This window comes from Pinus tabuliformis, chromosome 3_2 (assembly GCF_031772625.1).
Source record: "Pinus tabuliformis cultivar Carrire ecotype Pingquan chromosome 3_2, CPIR1, whole genome shotgun sequence".
NCBI lineage: Eukaryota > Viridiplantae > Streptophyta > Pinopsida > Pinales > Pinaceae > Pinus > Pinus tabuliformis.
In genome coordinates, this window is record NC_142302.1 from 500,257,879 (window position 1) to 500,282,161 (window position 24,283).

General features: G+C 39.6%; 1 protein-coding gene across 3 annotated transcripts in view; it reads left to right on the plus strand.

Moving 5' to 3' along the window:
* The window catches only part of LOC149181477 (RAD3-like DNA-binding helicase protein), a 371,454-nt gene that overhangs the window by 101,892 nt on the left and 245,279 nt on the right, over window positions 1–24,283 (plus strand). For 2 of the 3 annotated variants that reach the window (XM_089416629.1, XM_089416630.1), the window contains exons 10-15: window positions 9,115–9,256; window positions 9,399–9,553; window positions 9,707–9,798; window positions 9,902–10,009; window positions 10,136–10,204; window positions 21,348–21,434. In XM_089416629.1, the coding sequence (XP_089272755.1) occupies window positions 9,115–9,256; window positions 9,399–9,553; window positions 9,707–9,798; window positions 9,902–10,009; window positions 10,136–10,204; window positions 21,348–21,434 (653 nt within the window). The remainder of the gene's footprint in view (window positions 1–9,114; window positions 9,257–9,398; window positions 9,554–9,706; window positions 9,799–9,901; window positions 10,010–10,135; window positions 10,205–21,347; window positions 21,435–24,283) is intronic. The other variant, XM_089416631.1, reaches the window with a different exon arrangement.

Consider the following 24,283-nt stretch of genomic DNA (forward strand, 5'->3'; position numbering starts at 1 on the left):
TTTGCACTTGGGTGAGGAATATAACAACCATTCCGCCCAACCACCCAAGATAACTCCAATTGATAACATATATATATATATATATTTCAAGGGAAATTATCATCTTTCTCAGCTCGAGGGCGAGAGTGGGGCAATAGAGCAATATTTATAGGCACGTAGGCATTACAACAATATTTCTCATCATTATCTCACTCGCAAAGAATTGAACCTGGGCGGAGAGATAACAACCATTCTGCCTAACCACCCAAGATAACCCCAATTGACATCCTTCTTAAAAGGAGGACATGGGGTGGGCTTTGATGACTATATATATATGATTTAACCATAACTTTATTGCTAAATTATCTAATTCATATATTTTTTAGATAAATAACATAGTTTATGCATATTAAATTTATATTCATTTTATATAGTAAATTGTAAGTTCATATTAATATAGATAGCTTATATAATAAATATTATATTTATATAATAGAATATATATGTAGTTAATAAACATGGATGATAATTTAATTAATGCAGTGACATCAATAGTAACAAGGGCCAAAACATAGTGGATTCACAATTCACTGCTTAGTTAATGAATCCTTTATGCGTGCCATTAATTTGCATATACTAGGCGACATACACATGATGGACACAGGGCACATTCCTTTGTTGCATCATTTGATGATTGTTTATGCAAGTAGAGGGTATATAAGATTGGTGCATCTGTACGATTTATTTCATATGCAAATAGAGGGCACACCTCACAATATCTCCTTCAACAACCATTGAAAAAACTGTTAGTTTTAGGTATGTTCTATGCTTAAAGCAATTTATTTCGATTTTCACATTTAGCTCAATATCTTTTCCAGATTAGCAATCACATCGGCATTAAAGTAAACTGCAGATAGAACATAAACATAAATTGCAGGAGACAAACCAAGACAAGAGGACACAAGATGTGGCGCTAGCCAGGGACAAACCCCAATGTGGGGAAACCCTTGATCAATTCTTCTTATATGTTCTTAATAGTTTAGCAGAGAGAGAGATAATACATTTACAACAGAAGTCAACACTTTGACTTATCTAGATAAGAGCATAGATCATCTCTAAGAAAATAATACATGAGATTAGTTGAAGACATGTTGCTTCAATTGACTCTCAAGGCGACTCCTTCACCTATCGTTGTGCTACATTTCGTCATCATGCTACACCTCACCGCGCTGCACCATGTTGCACCCATCATCACTATGCTGCATCTCATCACGCTTCATTAATCATGACTGTACCCATCACTGTATTGCATTATGTGCCATTGCTACACCATGTTGCATACTAGCCTATGTGTTGGCTGCATCTTGCTTGCTTGTTGTCCCTTGCTTGCTTATTGTCCCTACCATGCTTGTTGTCCTTAGCATGCTTGTTGTTGCATGCTAGCTATCCCTTGCATGCTAGCTGTAACATTCCATGCTTGGTGTATTTGCTGCTAAGTACCATACGACTGTCCCAATGTTAGTTAGTTGTACCTTGCATGCTGCTCTCCTTCGAAGACAGATGCTCTGGCTATTCCGGCAGTTCCCGGCAGTTCCGACAATTTTGGCTGTTCCCGGCAGTTATGGTAGTTCCGACAATTCCAGCTGTTCCGGACAATTCCAGCAGTTTCGACAATTCCGACTGTGCCCGGTAGTTCTGGCTTCTGCCCTCTGCGTCAGCTTTCCCGCCTGTTCCGACACTTCTCGGCAGTTCCAACAGTTTCGACAATTCCGGCTGTTCCCGGCAGTTCTGGCAATTCCGACTGTTCTCGGTAGTTCTGGCAGTTCCGGCTATTCCCAGCAGTTCCAGCTTTTCTGGCTTTTCACGGTAGTTCCGGCTTTTGCCCTCTGCGTTAGCTTTCCCGCCTGTTCCGACAGTTCCCGGCAGTTCCGGCTATTACCGACAGTTCTGGCAGTTCTAATAGTTTCGACTTTTCCCAGCAGTTTCGGCTTCTGCTCATTGCGTCAGCTTTTCTCGGCAGTTTTGACAATTCGGGCTATTCCCGACAGTTCTGACAGTTCCTAGCAGTGTCGGCGATTTTTACAATTCCGACAGTTCCGACAGTTCCGGCTTCTGCCCTTTGGATTAGGGCAGCGTTATCCCTTAGGATCTCTCCTCCTACTAAAACCCAAAGACAAGTAGAGAGGAAGAGATCCCAAGTGTGTTGAAGTGACTTGAAGGCCACCTCTATTTATACTAAAACGTTGAGCACAAGTGGGGTTTATTTGGTTGCTGGTTGACCTTGACGAATTGTCCCATAACACAAATAAATTCATATCTCCATGAATACTTATCGGAATCGGATGATCTTTAGATCAATCCTACACCTCTCGATGAGAGGGATCCAAGAAAAATATCAGCTTCCATTAATAAGATGACCCACATGGAGATTGGCCCTAGTTGCCAATTTTAACACTCCCTCTCAACTAGGGAGAACTCCATCCGCTAATCCATATGTCCAACTGTACTATCTCTGCCATCAGTGCCCTGCACTGCTCTGCTCTGCTGAACCATGAAGAAGAAGAATTGGTCGAGAATGTCTCATACCATTCTCAATTGACCTGAAGTCAGTTTCATCTGAAGAGAGTGTGTCACATCACTCTTACTGGCTCGAAGTCAGTTCTATTGATCCCAGATCAATATCACAAGAGAGTGTCTCAAACCACTCATACTGATCCCAGATCAGTTTCATTGATCCCAAATCAATGGAGGTCATCCTAGCATAGGGAGTACGATAGATACATCGATGCATCCATTGATAGTACTACTATGGTCCCTAACCCCATTTCCCTGCTCATTGATTAGATGAGAGGTACTTCCCATGAGTCCCAGACTGCATGGGTGATGCCTCGACATGAGAACTAATCATCCCGTCCATAGGAGAACGAATCATCTTGCCCCATAGTCGCCACGGGAGAACTAATCATCCTGGCCCACAGGAGAACTAATCATCCTGTTTCACAGTTTCCACGGGAGAACTAATCATCCCGGCCCACAAGAGAACTAATCATCCTGTTCCACAGGTGCCACAGTAGAACTAATCATCCTGGCCCACAGGAGAACTAATTATCCTGTTCCACAGTTGCCAGGGGAGAACTAATCATCCCGGTCCATAGGAGAAATAATCATCTTGTTCCACAGTTGCTACGAGAGAACTAATCATCCCGACCCATAGGAGAACTAATCATCCTGTTCCATAGTTGCCATGGGAGAACTAATCATCCCGGCCCACATGAGAACTGATCATATTGTTCCATAGTTGCCATGAGAGAACTAATCATCCTGGCCCACAGGAGAACTAATCATCCTGTTCCACAGTCGCCACGGGGTATCACAAGGGAAGGTTGAACCTGTCATCTTGTACATAACGCACCACCAGGGGAGGGTGAGTCGCCCTGTGATCGTATGTTGCTTCAGTAAGTACCCCAAGCCCCCCAGAGCTCCCAGAGCTTAATGCATGCAACATGCAAGACCCTTATAAGAAGGTCTCTCAACGACTCCAAGTTGTTTGGGAAAGTCACAAATTTGACCTTTCCCCGGGGCTTTGACAAAATGTCTGCGACCTGTACATCCGTCTCAATGCGATGGAGCCTCCTCGCTCATCGACTTACCACATCCCAGATTAGGCAGTATCTGATGTGTATCTGCTGGAGCAATCATCAAATACAGGTTCCTCAATAATCGAATCCCCCCTTTGGTTGTCACAGAGAATCACAGTGGTATTCATCATGTGTACAAACAGCTCACTTAAGAGCTCCTGCAGGCTGCAACCATGCAGCTTCACACGAGATAATACTCGTAGCTATGTATTCAGTCTCGACGGTGCTTATAGCAACCGAATTTTGCTTCCTGCTCATCCATGATATTGAAGCAGAATCCAAAGAGAACCAGCACTGAGAAGTGCTCTAGTGATCCTCCACACTGCCTACCCAGTCAACATTCGAATAATCATGCAGTTTCATATTTCCGACAGTGTATCTCAATCCATGAGAGATTGTGCCCCGAAGATATCTCAGAATATTCCTGGCACCAATCCAGTGAGGCTCAACTGAATATGAGCTCACCATGCTCACTGCAAAACATATGTCCGAACGGAAGTTCACCAAGAACATCAATGCGAATGAGTTCATGAAACTCAGAGGCATTTCCCAAATCTGGTCCAACATCACTACCATATAACTTCTGAAAGTTAAGATCCTCGAGGTGGTCACAGGCTTGCAGTTTATCATTCCGCATTCGGAATCCAACTCCCTCTTACTTTTGCAAATGAGAGGGTCTGCACCTGTCAGAAATAGGTCGTCCTCATAAGGTGTTGGTATGAGAGGTCTATCATCCACAACCCTCAGGTAATGGTTTGGATCGGTTTCACTCCTAGTGAATCTCACCTTCATCAGATAGCTATCAATCCTCTCATACTACGCCCAGGGTGTTTTGCTTCAAGCCATAGAGGGCTTTATTCCACCTATGTACATGAGATTCCCGATCATGAATCTCAAACTCGTCGGGTTGTTCCAAACCTGTGGACCTGCTACATGAGGGGAATGGTCCCCTTATAAGATTTTCCTTCGGTACATTTCAGACATGTACCTTCATGCTCTTCTTGAATTTAGGCATCCTTATCACCATCTGACTCACATCGGGTAGGGCCCCATAGGTGGACCTCCGGTGTTATAGATGCGATATGTCAATTGACATGATTCCTAATGGACCATCCTGCAACTTGATACAAATTGCCAACCCTGAACCCATGAGAAAAAGCATCTTTGAAAATTCTATTTTTTAACACGTACCTTTCCATCGATGAATGCCACCTTGAAACCTTTGACTTCCATTTCCGAGATGGCCACTAGGTTCTTCTTGCGATTAGGTACATAAAAGAGATTCTTGTAAATGAATAGAGTTACCCTCATTCAATTGAGGGGTAACATTCCCTACACCCTTTTTGGGATAGGTGGCATCGACTCCAAGTATAATCCCACAGTTGTTTCCTTCTCTATCAAATACGAGAGAGCACCCTTCTATCTGATGAGGTGCCTTGAAGCACTACGATCAATAAGTCAGATTCCCAAAGAATCTGAAGGAGAGGGCCAATATAAGATAACGCTTCTTTATCTTATCAAAAACAACATTGGATTCTTCATACCTATGGTTCCTTGCTTTCTTTGAAGAGTCGGCCATTTCCTTGATGACCTGCATTACTTGTCATTCCTTTGATCATTGAAGATGTCCTTGGAATGATTGCTATCTTCATCAAGAGATGTGTCTCTTCCATTCGGACACTCCTTCGCATAATGGTCGAACTTATTGCAACCAAGGCATCTGCCTTTCCTTCCACCCTTAGATCCGAACTTCCCAATGAAGTGATCTTTAGGTAGGCCATCAAAAACTTCCTTTGCGCCATTCTGATAATATTCTCTGCTTCGACTTCACCCTCAGAGAATTTGAAGAGGGATGAAGAATCCACTGATCCTTTTGTCCTTTCCCAACTGTCTTCGGTGATTGCTCTTTCACTCTTGCTTGGGCATTGTCTTCACCTCGCCTTTGATACCATGTTAATTTTAGGTATGTTCTATGATTAGAGCAATTTATTTCAATTTTCACAGTTAACTCAATATCTTTTCCAGATTAGCAATCACATCAACATTAAAGTAAACTGCAGATAGAACATAAACATAAATTGCAGAAGACAAGCCAAGACAAGAGGACACAAGATGTGGCGCTAGCAAGGGACAAACCCCAATGTGGGGAAACCCTTGATCAATTCTTCTTATACGTTCTTCAATAGTTCAGCAGAGAGAGAGAGAGAGATAGTACGTTTACAACAGAAGTCAACACTTTGACTTATCTAGATAAGAGCATAGATCATCTCTAAGAAGATGATACATGAGATCAGTTGAAGACATGCTGCTTCAACTGATTCTCCAAGGTGACTCCTTCACCTATCGTTGTGCTGCATTTCGTCATCATGCTGCACCTCACTGCGCTGCACCATGCTGCACCCATCATCACTATGCTGCATCTCATCACGCTTCATTAATCATGACTGTACCCATCACTGTATTGCATTATGTGCCATTGTTGCACCATGTTGCCATACTGACCTATGTGTTGGCTGCATCTTGCTTGCTTGTTGTCCCTTGCTTGCTTGTTGTCCCTAGCATGCTTGTTGTCCTTAGCATGCTTGCTGTTGCATGCTAGCTGTCCCTTGCATGCTAGCTGTAACATTCCATGCTTGGTGTATTTGTTGCTAAGTACCATACAACTGTCCCAATGTTAGTTGTCCCTTGCATGTTGCTCTCCTTCCGAGATAGATGCTCTGGCTGTTTCGGCAGTTTCGGCAGTCCCGACAATTCCCGGCAGTTCCGGCAGTTCCGAGAATTCCAGTTGTTCTCGACAATTCCGACAGTTCCGACATTTCTGACAATTTCAGCTGTTCCTGGCAGTTTCGGCTTCTGCCCTCTGCGTCAGCTTTCCCCCTTGTTCTGGCAGTTCCTGGCAATTCCGGCAATTCCGACAGTTCCGGTAGTTCCGACTATTCTAGGTAGTTTCGACTTTTCCCGCTTTTCCTGGCAGTTCCGGCTTCTGCCCTTTGCGTCAGCTTTCCTGCCTATATCAGCAGTTCCCCCGCAATTTTGGCTTTTCCCGGCAATTCCAGTTTCACCCTCTGTGTCAACTTTTCTTGGCAGTTCAGGCAGTTTTGACTATTCCCGATAGTTCCGAGCAGTTCCGACAATTCTTGCTATTCCCGACAGTTTCGGCTTTTTCGGCTTTTCCCGGCAGTTTCGGCAGTTCCCGGCAGTTCCGGATTCTGCCCTCTGGATTAGGGCAACGTTATCCCTTAGGATCTCTCCTCCTACTAAAACCCAAAGACAAGTAGAGAGGAAGAGATCCCAAGTGTGTTGAAATGACTTGAAGGTTGCCTCTATTTATACTAAAACGTTGAGCACAAGTGGGGTTTATTTGGTTGTTGGCCGACCTTGACGAATTGTCCCATAACACAAATAAATTCATATCTCCATGAATACTTATCGGAATCGGATGATATTTAGATCAATCCTACACCTCTCAATGAGAGGGATCCAAGAAAAATATCAGCTTCCATTAATAAGATGACCCACATGGAGTTTGGCCCTAGTTGCCAATTTTAACAAAAACACACTAAAAATCAATTATGTAACACTGACTATATTGGCGAATACACTAGTCGAAATGTACTAAATTTATGTGGCTTCTTTTGAAATCCGTCGAATTTTGAATTTCATCAATGCAATTTGGTGAGCAAGGTGCTCAACCATGAATTTTCTACTTTGATAGCACTTGTTATGAATCCATATGATAAGCCTAAGTTAATGTGTGTCATCATGACTCTATTGACCTCTTATATGTACTAGTTCTCACTTATGCACATGTGGGCTCATGCCCTTTATATACCCCCAATAGGGTCATTATATATATATGTCATCGTGAAACATAAAAGTTTCTAAATAGCTTTCATAAAGTTAGAAATATAATTAAATGAGGAAGCATCTATTGTTGAGAGCATTTGGGCATCTTGTTTGAGGTGGAATGTTGGAGGAGCAAACATCGAGATCCAACTTAATATTTGTGTATCTTTTATGTTGTGTGAGGTTTATGTTAGTAGAAGTTAATGTTAGATAAGCGACCAGGAACATTTCGAATTTAATGTTAGTGGTTAAGTTGTTAAACCACAATAATCACCCTAAGGTTCTAAATAAGCATGAGTAACTTGAGAGAGTGGCACATTTAATTTGGGTACTAGTTAGCTGACCTTGAGCTCTGGATACTTAGTTGTTGGAACTTGGAACGTCATTAACATATCTAACAATTATTGTTCTCTCCACTTTAATGTGTATTTTTTTTATTTTGTTATGCAACTGAATAAAATTAAAAAGTTTTGATCTTAGAATTGGTGATCATAAGTTGATATTAACTTGAAATATATAATGAATATGGACAAAACTGTATGATTATAACTGTATCAAGCCATATGAGTGGTTTCTATCTAATCTATATCATGTGACTTTCTATGTAGCTGAGCCTTATGAGTGACCTACGTAAAAATGATGTCATATAAGTATCAACATGCCTAGCATTGTCATGTTGATCCATACAAATGATTTCTAGCAAAAGATACCATACTAGTATCAATGTGCTGAGCAGCACAACTACAGAATGCTTTTCACTTATTTAGCTTTAAAACTTGTCGGATGATATAGATGACAAGTTTAAAGTTGATATAATATCAATATTATGTTGTGCTATACAAATGATTACTATGTTAAAAGTATCATATGAGTATGGTGTGCTAAGCCAAATAACTATGAAATGCCATTCACTTATTTTATTATAAAGCTTGAGTGATGGTATAAATATACGCCAGGTTTGTGGAGTCATAGATCAGTGGGTTAGGACTATGTGGGTGTCATGGAATGGTAATTGGCACTAATTTGCACTAACCATGTGTGTTTTTGTTGCATTGGAGTTTTGTTGTTGGGCATGTTTAATCCTCTCACTTGAGGTACCTGATACTAAAGAATGTTTCCTCAATTCCCTGTTATAGTTTCTGTTTGGGTAGTTTGTATTTCATGCTAACCATTTGTCTTCTATGCATGTAATGTGACATATACATTTATATGAATTTGTGGTTATAGGGAGATGCAGTTGTAACAAATTACAATTGCCATATGCCTTTTTACTTCCCCTCCCATGCCTAGTAATTTCTTTGGGTTTAATTTGAATTGTATGTGTTGGCCTAGAAATTGTTAGTTTTAATTTTTTTTCAAATGAAGGTAAAATAATATTGCGTAGTTGACTTTTCTCTATTTTAATGCAAGATTTTCTATTGTTAAGTCTAGTAAAATGTCAACAATATCAATTTCTGTTCGGCGTGATGTTCCTTAGATTACATTGGGATGCATCACTATTAATTTCTTTCAGTTAGTGGCCTGGCATCTTTGTATTTTTGAACAATATTTTGTATACAGTATATTACAATGAGCGGAGGGGGACATCTTAATTGGTTTACAGTAGTGTATGAGTTCTATTTACAGTTCTCTTTTGTTGTATTTTGTGTAGGAAATGGGTCAAGGACACTGAGTTGGTGGTGCTTCAATCCAGGAATAGCCATGGAAGAATTTGCTCGATTGGGTGTGCGGTCTATCATTTTGACATCTGGCACTCTAGCTCCCCTTGAATCATTTGCTTTGGAGTTGAATTTGTACATTACTATTGTGCCCTTCAAGAAGCCCTTTCCTTTAATTTGTTTTTCTTCTAGAGATATTTGATACAAAGAAATGTGCTTTATAACCTTCTTGTTATTCGATACACAAGTTTAAGCTGGCAATTTTTTCTTTCAATAGGCCTTTTGATGTGCGCTTGGAGAATCCCCATGTGATAGAGTCCAATCAAATATGGGTTGGAGTTGTTCCTTCTGGGCCATCTGGTCGTCCATTAAACTCATGTTATCGTACACGTGATACTGTAGAATACAAGCAAGAGCTTGGCAACGCAATTGGTAATTGACAATTTTCCATTGTAATTAACTTATTTGGTCACAATATTTTATCCCCAATGGAGTAGTATGTAAGTTTTTTGGAATAGATAATCATAAAATACATGTCCACTTATTTTGAAATAAGTTTGTTTTTTAATCTTGTTTTTGTGACAGTGAATTTCGCTCGCATTGTCCCTGATGGGCTCCTTGTGTTCTTCCCCTCTTACTACATGTTGAATCGATGCGTTGAATATTGGCAAACTATGGTGAGCTATTTGTAGGTTACTTTTTTCTTATGAATCAGGCAATTATGTTTGGAAAATGTGGTTTGTTCATGAATACATTGGATTATGACATAGTTGATCTCAGAATCAGGGAACATCAACAAAGTCAACCACAATTTGGGATAGGATTTGTAAGCACAAGCAACCTGTTGTAGAACCTAAACAATCCGCCCTTTTCAATCATGCCAATGAGGTTTGTTGATTTATATATTTTTTAATGGACACAGCTTTGCTATTTTGCTCTACTTATTTTTTTTCTATTGATATTATGTGTCTTCGTTATTTTTAAATTTGATATCATCTCAAAATTTGTTTTCAGGACTTTATGGTAAAATTGAATGATGCCAGTTCCTCTGGTGCTGTCTTCTTTGCTGTTTGTCGTGGCAAGGTTGATTCCCATTTGCATGTTCTTTTTGCTTATTTCGTTGTTATTTGTTGATATGGGAGTATATGCTAATTGAGGGGGTTCTGTTACTTTATTATATTTTTAAAAATGATTTTAGTACAGATCTTAATTTAATGTATGTGCCCAGACTAACCCCAATATATGTTATTTGTTTTAGATATTATATTGACTTGCAATGGCTTTGTTTTGCTTGAAGTTCAACAGAGCTAGGTCCTGCATCTTGTAGTATCCCTTTTAAATTTAATTTTAGTTTTTATCCCTGAACAGGAAATTGCCCCTTGATATACTATGGATATTTGTTACTTGAGATACTTGGATCATTGGGGCAAATCCTCAGAATGGGTATGAAGTGTATCCATGGTTGGAGGACTTCTAGAAAATATCTTTGGGGAGTGTTAAAAAATCTCCCTTATATTTGCTAGCTGACTAGCACACTGACCTCTTAAATTTGTTGGGCTTGTAACTCAAGGTAAACATGTATAAATAACAGTGCGAGGAAAACTTTATGGACACAATAAAACTAGAAAAATCCTTAAAAAATAACGTGCTAGTCTTGGTCTCCAAGATATCAACCAATATTTGAAGTTTGATCATGTAGATTTTTTTTTTGTACATGTCCCGGGGTGCTTGAAAAATGTGGTCATGCTTGAAGCTTTATTTTGGACCATAGTGACATCATTCAGACTCGAGAATGACTCGACAATTTCGAGGAGTAAAAGTATGACATAGACTTTGTGAAAAAAACTCTATAAAAATACATAAAATTGGCTAATAAAAAAATGAAAAATACCTAAAATAGGCAATTGTCTCTTGAAATTGATCAAAATTTGTTAAAATTGTCAAACTTGGTCAAGGTCATTGAGTAACTTAGTGAAGCTTATTGAGTCATGGTCAAAGTTTTGAAGACATGGTCAATCTTACCAAGTTTTACATGTTTGATCATATTTGATCCAATTTGGCCCAAATGAGTAGGTTTGACTCCTTTTAGAGCTTCAAGTACTCGATGATTCCATTTTCAATTCTGATCATTGCTTCACAATGCCATACATACATGCAAATGTGAAAGGTAGAAATTACTACAGAAAGGAGAGAGAAAAGATACTTGCATCATTGATTATTGCATTGAACCAAAGCCTTTATTGCATGGTCATATTCATGAGTTGTGAATGTACGTTGAGTATGTTATGTAGCTTGCCTATCACCTAATCATCTAATTCGTGACTTTATTACTTAATGTTAGACACCTAATCCTCGAGGATTGAGTGAATAATCTGTAAATATGTAAATATAGGGAAATGTGAACAGTTAGAATAGGAACTGACTTTGGTAGATGACTCCTAAGCGCCACTCTTGGAACTCTATTCTCATTAATGTAATTGCATCCAAATTTGGGAGTTGCCATCCTGGCTTGACATGGTATCAAAGCTTAGTTGTTTGACCCACTGTAACTCCTCTACTGATTATGTCCCTTTGCAGAAAACGTCTCTACATGTCTGTCATTCCAGGTTCCCAGGTTCCCTGATTTGTTGCAGACTATTGGTGTATTCCATTCTCTGTGTCTTGCGTGCATGCATTGTCGCTTATTATGCTGTCTGTCCCACTGTTGCTGGTGTTACCTTGACCTTGACAAGCTTTCTTGACACTGCGTATTCTCATTTTTAATCTGCAAGTCACAGGTTTGAGTCTCGGCAAGGGTTCTTTTAGGGATTTTTCTTTCATAAGTCGTCAGATCATGGTTTGGCAGTGGTTCATTTGGGAAATTTCCATTCTCAGTCGTGAGTTCGAGTCTCTGCGGAGTTTTTTATTGTGGAATTTTCCCTTGTAGAGAGAGCTCAAAAGAGAATCGTAAATCATGTCAGATTTGAAATACGCTTATCCCTACCTTGCTCTTGGACCAGTGTGTCGAAGAAAAGAGTGAGCACACTAGAGTTTGAGAATATGAAAGAAATTTTCCTTTTCACATGGAATGGTGCTATAGTGGATTGATGTTACAACATACGTTTCATATGTTGCATATGAGACACATATGGTAAGCTATGTCAATGTGCAAGCTTTGCTAGAACGTTGTCAAGTTCATGCCAAGGAAGCATCAATTTCTAATTGTTCTAATCCTTCAAAATCACATGGAGAGTGGATTGGAGGGAAGGTGACAAGTATTGAGGGGGCAAATTGGTGCTGAAGATTTCAGCAGCGCCAGAGGTAAGCCATAAGTGGAGAGGTGCATCCCACCCAACTTTGATTCTCAACTCACCCTCTTTCGATAGGTGAATGCCTTGTTGCCCACCATTGTCACCTAAGACTTGTTCTTCTATGTGTTCTCAGTGTTGCACATGCAAATTGGATTTTGTGAAGGTCATGGGCGTATGATACATATAAGGGAAATTTTGTAATGGTGGTTCTTCTCTTGGATGCCTTTTTTTGGTGCCCCACTGGGAAAATGAAAGGGATGGGTCATTATTGAAGTTATAACTATTTGCTGTTTATGCCAATTTTAGTTTAGATGTTTCTCATAAATTGAAGTGTCTCTCAGTACAAGATATCATTTATGAAAGCCATTGTCAAGACAAGGAAGAAACACAATCTTGTTTGCACGTTCCAGACTAAGAGGCATCCATTTTCTGTCCTTCTTAATTACTTGGTTGAAGTAAATTATAGAATATTTTGCAGTGACTTTTCTTATAAATATGCATTCTCTTATCTCCATTGTCGGAGTAGTACTGACTGGAAAAGACATCTACAAAGAATGGTCAAGAAAGATCAAGCATACTCTCATTTTTAATGACTTGTGGAAAGGCATTTGTGAAGGTGTTGGTGCCAAAATGCACCACCCCTAAAAAAACTATTACTCAGAGTTTTGAAGCCATAGGAGGTCCCAGATGAGCCCAAATGCCCAAGGCGAAAAGTGCTCCAATAGACCGAAGAGGGAGCTTGCATGGTCACCAACCATGGCGCCAGAGCAGGCAACAGGTAGGAGGAAGCCCGACGGGCATGACAAAGAGCGATACCGACTAATCGATGAGCGTGGGCAGAGTTGCGTGGCCTCGACAATCGGACGATAGGCAAAGCGCAAATCAGATGGTCTGCAGTGCTTTGCACTGCCAAACTGGGGTTTTAATGCGAATGGGGGTTGCAAATGATAGTTTTTGGTAGTAATGAACAAGTGTTCTAGTTTCTATGGTGTCTGTGAGGCTAAGGAACGCAAGCTCTCCATATCCCAGAAAAGGTTTCGCAAGAAACACCTTAGAAACACCTTAATTAGATTAATTGACCAATAATTAAATATTTCCTAAGTCCAACTTAGGAAAACTGGTTAATTAAATCAGATTAATTGATGAAAATCGATTTTGCTCTTGAGACTTCTAGAAGAGTAAATTTATGGAGTCAAGATGATCTTAGCCATCGGTTGAGATGTGATCATGGCCGTTGAGAGTCCAACATAAGATTGTAGGAGCAAGTTGATGGGGTTTGGAGAAGACACAACACTTGAGCAGTTCGACTTACCAAGTTGCAGGGAATAGCAAGGGTGCAGTTGAAGCAGAGAGAGACACTAGCAGCAGGGTTTCAATAAATGTTTGGAAGAAGGATTTCTGGAGGTAATTTTCACAATGATTTCTAGTATTCTCAGAGTCTGAGAAGGCCAAATTTATTTTCCGCAGAGAGGGCCAAAATAGGTGTACGAATAGCTAGTTTACCCCAATGCAAGTTGTTGGAGCAGTATTTCCATTTCAAGTTGCCGGAAGGTTTGCCGAAGGAGGTGAGAGTAGCTTCAGTAGGCAGAGGGAGGCAGTATATTTGTCGGAACAAATTTTTGGAAGCATTCTCAATTGCCAGCGCAAGTTGCAAGATCCAGTGCGAGTTGCAGGAAATAGGTGCAACATTACTGGAGGAGGTCGAGTTGGATTTGCGGAAGGAAAATTAGTGTTTTAAGATCTATTAGCTAGTTGGAGGTGTGAGGTAAAATTTTTCGGAGCTTTGCCAGTGTTAGGCAAGCAGTTTGATCATTTGATGTACTCTTAAATTGTTGAAGAATTAATATAAACCCTCATGTGCTGCATTGGTTTTCCCCACATTGGGGTTTTTCCAGGGACTATTGTCCAAAAGTATTGGTGTCCAATTTTATGTGTGCACATTATTTCTTAATTGCAATATTTAATTTTGTGAAGAATTGCAGTAGTGAATTTATCGTTATTTGCCGTAAATTAATTTACTGAAGACAAATAAATTGCATAAGTTAGAAGATAAATTTCCAGCTACCGCATTCGTGGAAATCTCACAGCAAAGGGTGACACGCGTCACCCTCCCGTGCCCCTTGTAGCTTGGCCAAACTTTCAATTGTGAGTTGAGGGGGCATGCGACAGGTGCCATGCCGACTCACCACATCAGCCTCACGTGCCATGTCGGCTCACCATGTTAACTCCACATGACACGTCGACCCTCCACATCAACTTGTCACCCACGCCACATCACCTGGCCAAGTCCCACTTCACACCCAATCACCGACATGTGGTAGGGTCGACCCTGTCATGTTGACATCATCATGACATAAGCATGATGTCAACTCTAAAAATTTGCCCAATTATGTCCTCACACGTGTCAAGGGAAACTTGTTATAAAAGGCTGCCAGGCTCATTTTCATTGTCATTTTGTTTGCCTGGCCTTTGAGGCAGAGTCCCCATGTGCCCATGAACTCAACAAGCTTAAATTCGACCTCTGCAAGCTCAAATTCACAATCTTCAACAATTCTCTTAGTCCATGTGAATTCAACTTGATAAACCCTCATGCAGCCAAAATTCAAACGGATTTGAGCTTGAGGAGTAACCCTAGCTCACCTATGCGAAAATCGCTCGTCCTCTCGCAAAAGCTTGATTTTATGCTTATTAAGCTCTTGTTTTGTGAGATTAAACCCTTATACATCTTAAGAAGGCCCGAAATTGGCCAATTCAAGCACAAAATTCCATAAAGCACCTCAATTCGATACTCACCTGTGCCCTATGGCACATGGTTCGGGTTCGAATTCGAGTTTGGCATCGATTAAGATCGATTCAAATTTAAATTTTCCGATGAGGTTCATATGAGGTTTGGCATTCAGTTCGACTATACATATTTTCAATATCTATATATATATATATATATATATAGATATCTATATCTATATCTATATATATATATATATATATATGACATAAAATAATAAAAAATCAAAATCAATCAATAAACATATGAGTAAGAATTCTGATTAGTAAACATACATGAATAACTTAATCATAATAACATCTAATTATCAATGACATTAGTTAAATATAAACATACACCATAGTAGTTTGCAAATGCAAAAAGAAATGGCATAATTTTCAATCTTCAAAATTTAAAAGAATGTATATAATGTCAAATACTTGTAATCTTTGAAAAAATCACAAAATTAAAACATAATCAGAATTTAAACATACAAATTACAATACAACTATATTGCAAAATCATGGAGAACATCTTCAAATTTCAAAATTTTAAAAAGGAAGTCAATAATGTCAAGTAGTTATAATACACAAGAGAGAACCTCAATTTTTTAATCAAATGTGGCTTTAGGTTCGACTTGAGGTTCAAATTCGATTAGGTTCGAATTCGATGAGGTTCAACCTTTGGGTTCAGATTTTAGGTTCGACAAACTTGAATGAATCTGAATTTTTTTTGGGGTTTGCTGAATTTTGAACCTGAAGGATCAAATTCGGCGAACCTTGTGACATTGCGTTTGGTTGAGCAAGTCACAACTCACCAAGTTCAAATTAATTTTCCCTCCATATTATTAGCCAATCCTATTGAGCCACGTGGGAGTTTCATATTGGCCAGTTAAATCCCACTCATAAACTTGACTTCTTGTCACTTTCCTCACTTCACCCAGTCAACTAAAACTTCCCTAGCAAAATTTCTTCATCTTTAATGGCTACACCATTAGTACCAAGTTCCTGTGATGTTCAAATGGCGGAAAAGGCTAAGATCATGATTTCTATGACCAAGATGTTGATGTTCGAGATTTGATGTTGACCACTTATGACATGAGAAAGGCCATGCAACTGGTACACAATACTTCTAATTCAATAGGGGATCACAATAACCTATCCAAATCAAACATGGTCCTGGCAATGGTCCCACAAGTATACCATTTCTCAGAGATGGTAACATGGTGTGTCAATAGATATCTACCAAATCAGAGAGTCATCATTTCTACTCAAGGAGATAAGGCAGTCATCAAGGTCACACCAGAGGCCATTGGAGATGCTATTATTCTCGAACAGGGCAGGTATGTAGAAGCTGGACAAAGAAATATTAGAAGATTAGTGGAAGGGCCTCTCCCCAAAGGTCAAGTAGCAGATGATCCACGAAAATGTCAATAAGGAGTAGTTGCCCCTTCTGTGCCTCCTCCCTATCCTATCACAATATTTGACTTTATGCCCCAAATATCATTTTCCATGATTGCTCAAGTCCTTGGTCTTAATACTAATGTCCAAGTACATGAGTCGTTCCTAAGTTTCCTAGTTAATTTATGTCATCCGGTCACCAAGGTCTGCATAAAATATGACTTTTCCCAGTACCTATATGATGAAATCCATGCCCAATTGAGAGAGTTTGAGGAAGGGAGGTCTTTCCGATATCAACCCTATTTGGTATATCTGCTTATTCACCGAAATTATTCTTACCTTGAGAACCTAAACCCTAAAATGGTTAATGAACAAAATACCATATTGCTTGTTTTTGAGGGGTTTGCCCATGGTGAGGAAACCAAAAAACAACCAAGGCTTTTTCGAGCATGTGTCATCATTCATTTCAATTGTATATACTTTTTTGCATGGTGAACCTCTACTTAGAGCCCCTACATTCCTTAGGGAGATATTGCAATTCAGTCCCGACACTAGGGTGGGTGACTAGTACCTCTTTGATGAGTACACAGTCATAAGGATATATGGATTTGAAGAAAGACCATACTAGTTGCCAACATTTATGACTCCACGCATCTTCACGCTGGAGTATATAAGACAAAGATTCAATAGTGACAACTTACACTTCACTTCTAGAAAAGCAGTTGTGACATTCAACCTCCCTCATGAGGTGGGGCCATTTGTGGTCAATACAAAGAGTGTCTTGGATATAGTGGAGAATATCTTGAAAAGTTTCAATTTCACGCAAGTAGGTGCGTAGAAATTTGAGCCCCACAATATCATATATGAAAGAAGAAAGGACAAGGAAAAAGGACATGAGCATGACCCCAACCCCATAGTGGAAGAATGTGCAAACAAATCCACATGGGAGGAGGTCAAGCCCATTCTACATCTTGTAGAGTCAAGCACATCCCGCCTCTCGGGAAAGAAGAGAACCACATCAGAGTCCATGGATATAGACCAAGGAGAGGAGCCTAGCTCCAAGAGGGCCAAAGGAAAGGAAGTAGATGGAGATGTTGAGTATGAAGAGGATGATGAAGATACAAAGCCTCAAGCTTTGGTGTTGTATAATAACCAATTGGCAAGCCAGGAAAACTCATATGTCATCATATATCTCAAACCTAGGTCTCACGTAGTCTTCCTTTCAAGGGGTTTTCCTTGGAAAGTCTTCCTAGCTTCTCCCAAAGATCACACTTTCATTGAACCTTTCCATTGAATGAGCCTCCTTGCCTCACTGAAAATCTATTCTTGATATATCTGTCATAAGTGAGGGATACTGGGACTCCTCCCATCAGTGAGTATCTGAGAAGAGAAGGGGACTTAGGTTGTGGTGATAGTGGGCTTCTGTCCCAGGGTGTTTTTGTGCCCTATAGATTTTGCCTCTTTACAAGGCCTGCTAGTTTGCGTAGCGACATGTCCCAGCCCTTGATGGGTGATGAATTGCCCCTTCTTAAAGGGGGCAATATCTGCTATACATCATACAAATCAAGCTCTCATTCCTTTAGCTATGAGCAGTAATACAAGGAAAAATCAAGAAAAAGTAAATGGCAATATAGAGGGGTGGAAAAACAAAGGTTTAGGTAACTCATGCATCCAAGATTGCTCTCTCCTCACATCCATACACCCAGGATGAGGTTTTCCATCATAGTCGGTCCCTTTGACCATGGCAGTTGGCCATGGAGTTCTTTCCCCTTCATTCCATCATTATTCACATGGCACCTATCGATTGAAGGGTGGAGCAAGGACATGTCACTTCCCTTTAGGGGTTGGGAACACCTAATAGGGTCATCTATTAGCCACTCCTACCTAGGGAGGTAACACCATTACATGACTAAGGCCCCAATTTTGGAAGAGAAGCCACATATAAAGTGTTATTGTGCTCATTTCTTTCAATCTTGGTTCACTTAGATGCAATAATGATTAATGTACATGATGGTGAAAGTTGCAGCACTGGATATTGTGTGTAATTGGTAGGTGGTTCCATCTATTGTTTTGGGCAACTTAATTGGAGTCTAGGTCCTTTAGAGGGACATATGAACACCCACAAGTGATGCGTTGATATCCATGGGTCTTCAAACACTTATAGAGCATCATTCATAACCATGGGAAGCTTCAACTCCCACAACGTTCTTGCATTTGCTTTATTATTCATGGGATGATGCACCTAGACAAACATGCCCCCAACCGTCTTAGCAGTAATTACATGGTGCGGCATTCGATCCAGGGCCCAGATGAGGTTTGTCTCATGCCTTGAGACATGGGAGGGCTAGCACCATCTTTAGAGCCCTCAACATTGGAGCAAAATCAAACTTATTCACCACTTGGAGACCCATGAGATCTAGTCTTGTGCCCCAAACCCACATTTGGGGGCTACGGGATGATTTGCAAAGAGATCTAGGGGCCATCGCCTAGACCTTGGTTTTAGGAGCCCTCTACAGATGTTGTGGCACTAGAGGAGCTCAACGCAAGCCCTAGAACTTACGACATCATGATGTTAGCATTTCAACCCTCTTGTTGGAGATTTTATTATGTTTCACATTAGCTACAAGGTCAGATTGTGACCTTGCTTGTAGTTTGCCCATTATTTTATGATTTGAGGGGCTTGTAGGCTAAAATAGGAGTTAGTAGCACACATATATATTAGAGATCATTCATTTGTGATCTCTCATCATCATCACACTTTGAAATTCGGCCTCTATAGAGAAATCACACTTCCCTTGTGGATGTTTTGGACCTATTGGATGCATTTTGACATTTGGAGCATATTCTTGGATATTTCCTGCAACTATTCTTTGGATAATGGAAGGTATTCTTGCATGTTGTCTTGTAAGTGATCTTTATTGTTGAATATCTATTTTTCTATGTCTAATGTATGGAATTATTGATTTTGGGTCATGGTAAAATTGTGCCCTAATTTGTTGAAGACTAATTGAATTAGTATCTAGACAAATATTGCATACATTAATCATGTATAACATGTGATGAATAGTCCTAGTGGTGAATTCATTGCAGCTCTCCCATAAAAATTCATTTTTCATTGAGTAGGTAAATGCTTGAAATTTGCTTGCTAGGGCATCAAATTTTTGCCTTCTTGAAAACAAGTTTAGCTAACCTAAATCATCCTAGACTTCATTCTCCCAAGGAACAAGCCACTAGTCCAATTTGTTTGTGATCAATCTCATCTTTTATCCATCTTTTCTCTCTCTATTTTCAATCCTTTCAAGGCTAGGAAAGGTAGGGCTTGGTGCAAATTCCCAAGGATGCAACATTTTGGTGATTGGAGAGCCTAAACATCAAGAGGATAGGGTTTGCCAGAAAACCTATCAATTTGGTGGGCATCCACTCCAATTTCATCGATAAATTCTCTTGCCCTAGGTGTTTGCCCTAAGAGGGAAATCCTATTTTTTCTTCCCTCAACTAAAGGACTTCATTGAAGGTTTCATGAGCCTCGACTTAGCTAACATACATTGTAAGAAATCTTTTCTCCTCGCCTTGACCTTGAGTTGCTCCAACACTAGTCAAATCTATCAAACCCTAGGTCTTGTACCCTTATCTCTAGGTCTCTTCATAGAAAGCGAATTGCTTCCTCGTGAAGCCTTGAACCAAAATTGTGTATTTCTTGAAGACCTCCTAGTGAGATCATTTTATACTTCAACCCTAGAATACCTATTACAAGTGATCTCTTTCCTACCAAGACTTCTCCCATCGGTGAAAGTCCTTAAAGAGCAGTGGGTTTTGGCTATGGTGACAGTGGGCAACTACCCTATTGTTGCTTACAAGTGTAGTTTATACCTTCTAGGGTCTCCCTCTCCAAGGCCTGCTAGATTTTGTGGCAACAAGCAGCGTTTCAAGAAAAATCTATGAAATATTATTTTTGTGTTACAATAAGAATTGGAATATTAAAACTGCAATACCTTTTGTGTTGCAAATCATTAATATTTGTGTTACTTTATATGTTAGTGACATGTGATGAATGTGACATTAGATTTTGTGGATAGAGGGTTGGTGGTTAAACTGCCATAACTGGTTAGAGGTATAACTATGATATGTTAGATATAATATGACGAGAGAGATGTATATAATATATACTGCAGTATCAACATTGATAAATCTATGCCCAATTTTTCTCTCCACCTTTATTTCTATCATCAAATATGTGATTGCACCCTTCAAAACCAACATTTGAATCCCAAATTTGAAATGTTAGAAGTAAATTCTTTTTCAGTGTACGTTAGAAGAAACAAGATGGTGAAACTTATTAGATATCCCAAGATTTGTTGCTCTTAACAACATCTAAAAATATTCAAAATTCAGGATTATATTATAATGAAACATGCGTGATTTTCAAGTTTTACAAGTAATTTTACTGATGTAGGAATTGAGATATGATATGAGAAATATGATGCTCCCAATATATTTTTCAAATATTTGAGGATTTAAATTATAGTGTGCAAACCATGATATATATATATTGAATCTTGAAAGACTTAATAACTAAGGGGAATTTGTAGTTGTGGATAACTTTTGAGATGATAAATGTTGAAATGGATCTTTTCATTTTTCTTGTTTCTATTAATTTATTATTTTATGGAGATGCTCAATTTATTTCTTGGTCTGTATCTGACATACAGTTTTATTTATTTTCTTTTTGGCCATCTATGGACATTAACATAAGCTGTCTCTGTTTATATTAGGTGAGCGAGGGTCTAGACTTTGCTGATCGTGCTGGGAGAGCTGTAGTGATAACAGGGATCCCCTTTGCTATGAAAACTGATCCAAAGGTTATTTTTTTTTTTCCTTATTTCTATGATTTTCTGAGTTGTCAATTATAATCACAGGCTCGATATATAGTATCATTACTCTCGTCTGTTTGCATTCTTTATTAGCCTTGTACACTTTCTTTCATGCCTGAGAGGTTTGGGAAATAGTTTTGAGATTCAATCTTGAATCGTTAGAGTATGTTTGTAAACTCTGTTTCCCCTCATACTGTATCAGGCCTTGTACTAGGTTGAAGACCTTGCCCAAGGATGCTGCATTTAGGGTATATTGTTTTTGGAGCCATTGCTTTGCTATTTGGATGCATATACATTGGGATCATCATTATTTAGCCATATTCTTCAAATATATTTGAGCCATACTGGTTGATTTGATGGAGCACTTGGCTTGGTGAGGGTCATAACACTTGTGTACACACTCCTAGGACATCTCCCTTGTGGCAGTTATATTTGTTGGCCACTTTGTGGATGAGGGTGCATTTTAGTGTGGGATTTTCACTTGTTCACCCTTAGGGTTGACCTTAGAGCTTTCATCTTGGAGATTGTTGTTAAGATATGGTATGTTCTATGCTTATAACAGTTTACTTTTTTTTTTCTAATTATATTCCACAAATTAGCGATCACATGTTCATAAAGTAAAGTGCAGATAGAACATTAAACGATCGACAGAAAACGAGCCAAGACAAGAGACACAAGATGTGGCAGCTAGCCAGGGACAAACCCCACAATGTGTGGGGAAACCCTTTGATCAAATCTTCTTTTATCTTCAATAATTTAGTAGAGAGAAATAGTACAATAAATCTGATTTATATCAGCAGTAGCAAACCCTAGATCAGCAACATCAACATTAGCGGCTTCATCATCAAACTAGGGCAAACGATATCTCACAAACAGACCGTCGGATCGGCGTGATTCCACCACCAAAAGTTGCAGCTTCCAGAGGAGGTTCAGATGAACCTACAACGCAGTTTAGATGAGGAGATCTTCTAGTCCACGCAAGTCAAAATTTACTTTTGCAGTTGTAGCTTCAGTTTTGACAGCTTCTGGCTTCAAACTAGGGCAGTCGATATCTTGCAAACCGTCTGTCGGATTGACTTGATTCCACCACCAAAAGTTGCAGCTTTCAGAGGAGGTTCAGATGAACCTACAACGCAGTTCAGATGAGGAGATATTCTAGTCCACGCAGGTCAATCTTTACTTTTGCAGTTGCAGCTTCAGTTTCAGCAGCTTGCGGCTTCAAACTAGGGCAGTCGATATTTTGCGAACCGTCCGTCGGATTGAGTTAATTCCACCACCAAAAGTTGCGACTTTCAGGGGAGGTTCAGATGAACCTACAACGTAGTTCAGATGAGGAGATCTTCTAGTCCACATAGGTCAATCTTTACTTCTGCAGTTGCAGCGTTAGTTTTAGCAGCTTTCGGCTTCACATGTGAGGGAGAGACCCTTTTATGCGTAGTAGAGAAGAGACTCTTTTCTGCACAGTAGAGAGAGAAAGATGTGATGAGATGAGTGAGTCCAAATGAGCAAAAGTCCTCCTGTATTTATACACAATGTTGGTGTTTGAATAAATGCGATTGTTGGGCTTCTGAGCCTACATGAGTTGTAGGTCGGCTTGATAATAATTCCATAATCAAAATAAATTCATATCTCCATGAATACTTATCGGAATCGGATAATCTTTATATCAATCTTACATCTCTCGACGAGAGGAATCTAATAAAAATATTATCAGCCATGAATAAGATGACCCACATGAAGTTTGGCCCTAGTTGCCAATTTTAACAATTGTGCTATGTCTTGTTTTGAGGCTTGGATATGATTTATGGTGGAGTGCCTTAACTAGAGGAGGTTCATTAGTTTCATTTATGGATACTTCATCATTTTTTATGGCATATATAGTGAAATGCTGCTTGTTACCACAAAATCTAGCAGCCTAATACAAAGCACATCCACATCCTCGAGTAGTGGAGGTTGATGCAGCTAAAATAATGAAAAAGCATAAGATGACCACAACAAAAGAAAAAGAGAAATTAAAATGCAAAAGACAACTGGGATAAAAGAAAAAGAAAATTTAAAATTCAAAGGACGGCTGGAACAAAAATTAGTGCGTGGGAAAAAGCTTAGCATGTGTTCAACCCCCCTCATTAGCCATCACCCGGTTCTTGGGCACTTGATGCTCCATCTCATCATAAGGAACCCTTGCATGCCCCAACCCTGATGAGAGAGACACTAGCTTATCTTAAGGGGGAAAATAAATTCTATATCATAAAGAGCAAGCTTTGATCCTTGAGCTATGCACCATTAAAAGAATTATCAAAACAAGGTATAAGATGCACCCAAAGAGGTGAAAAAATAAGGCAAAGAAAAGGGGTAACTCTTGCCTGCACGCTTACTCCCTCCATTACATCTATACACTCAAGATGTGGACTCTCATTCGCTGGTCCCTTGACCATGGCACTTGGTCATGAATTCATTACCCTTTGTTGCCACCTATTCTCACTATCACTTGTGGATTGGAGGGTTGACTGTGGAAATTCCACCTCCCCTTAGGGGTTGGAAACACCTAATAGGGTTGATTACCTAGCCACCCATCAAAAGGTAGGGAACAATTTTATGAGACTTTGTCTAGTTAGATATTTGAAGGTGATCCCGATTTGAAGTATTATTATGCCCTTAACAATTAAGTATGGTCCACTTAGATGCATCTATGGTTATTGTCTCTAATGAATGGTTGTTTTCACTTGAGTTTGAGATGGTTGTTCCATGTGATTTTGCATAGAGCAACCATTCCACTCTTACTCCACATGATGCCCATGCTATACTACATTTCTAGCGAGTATGATGACCTCGCAGAT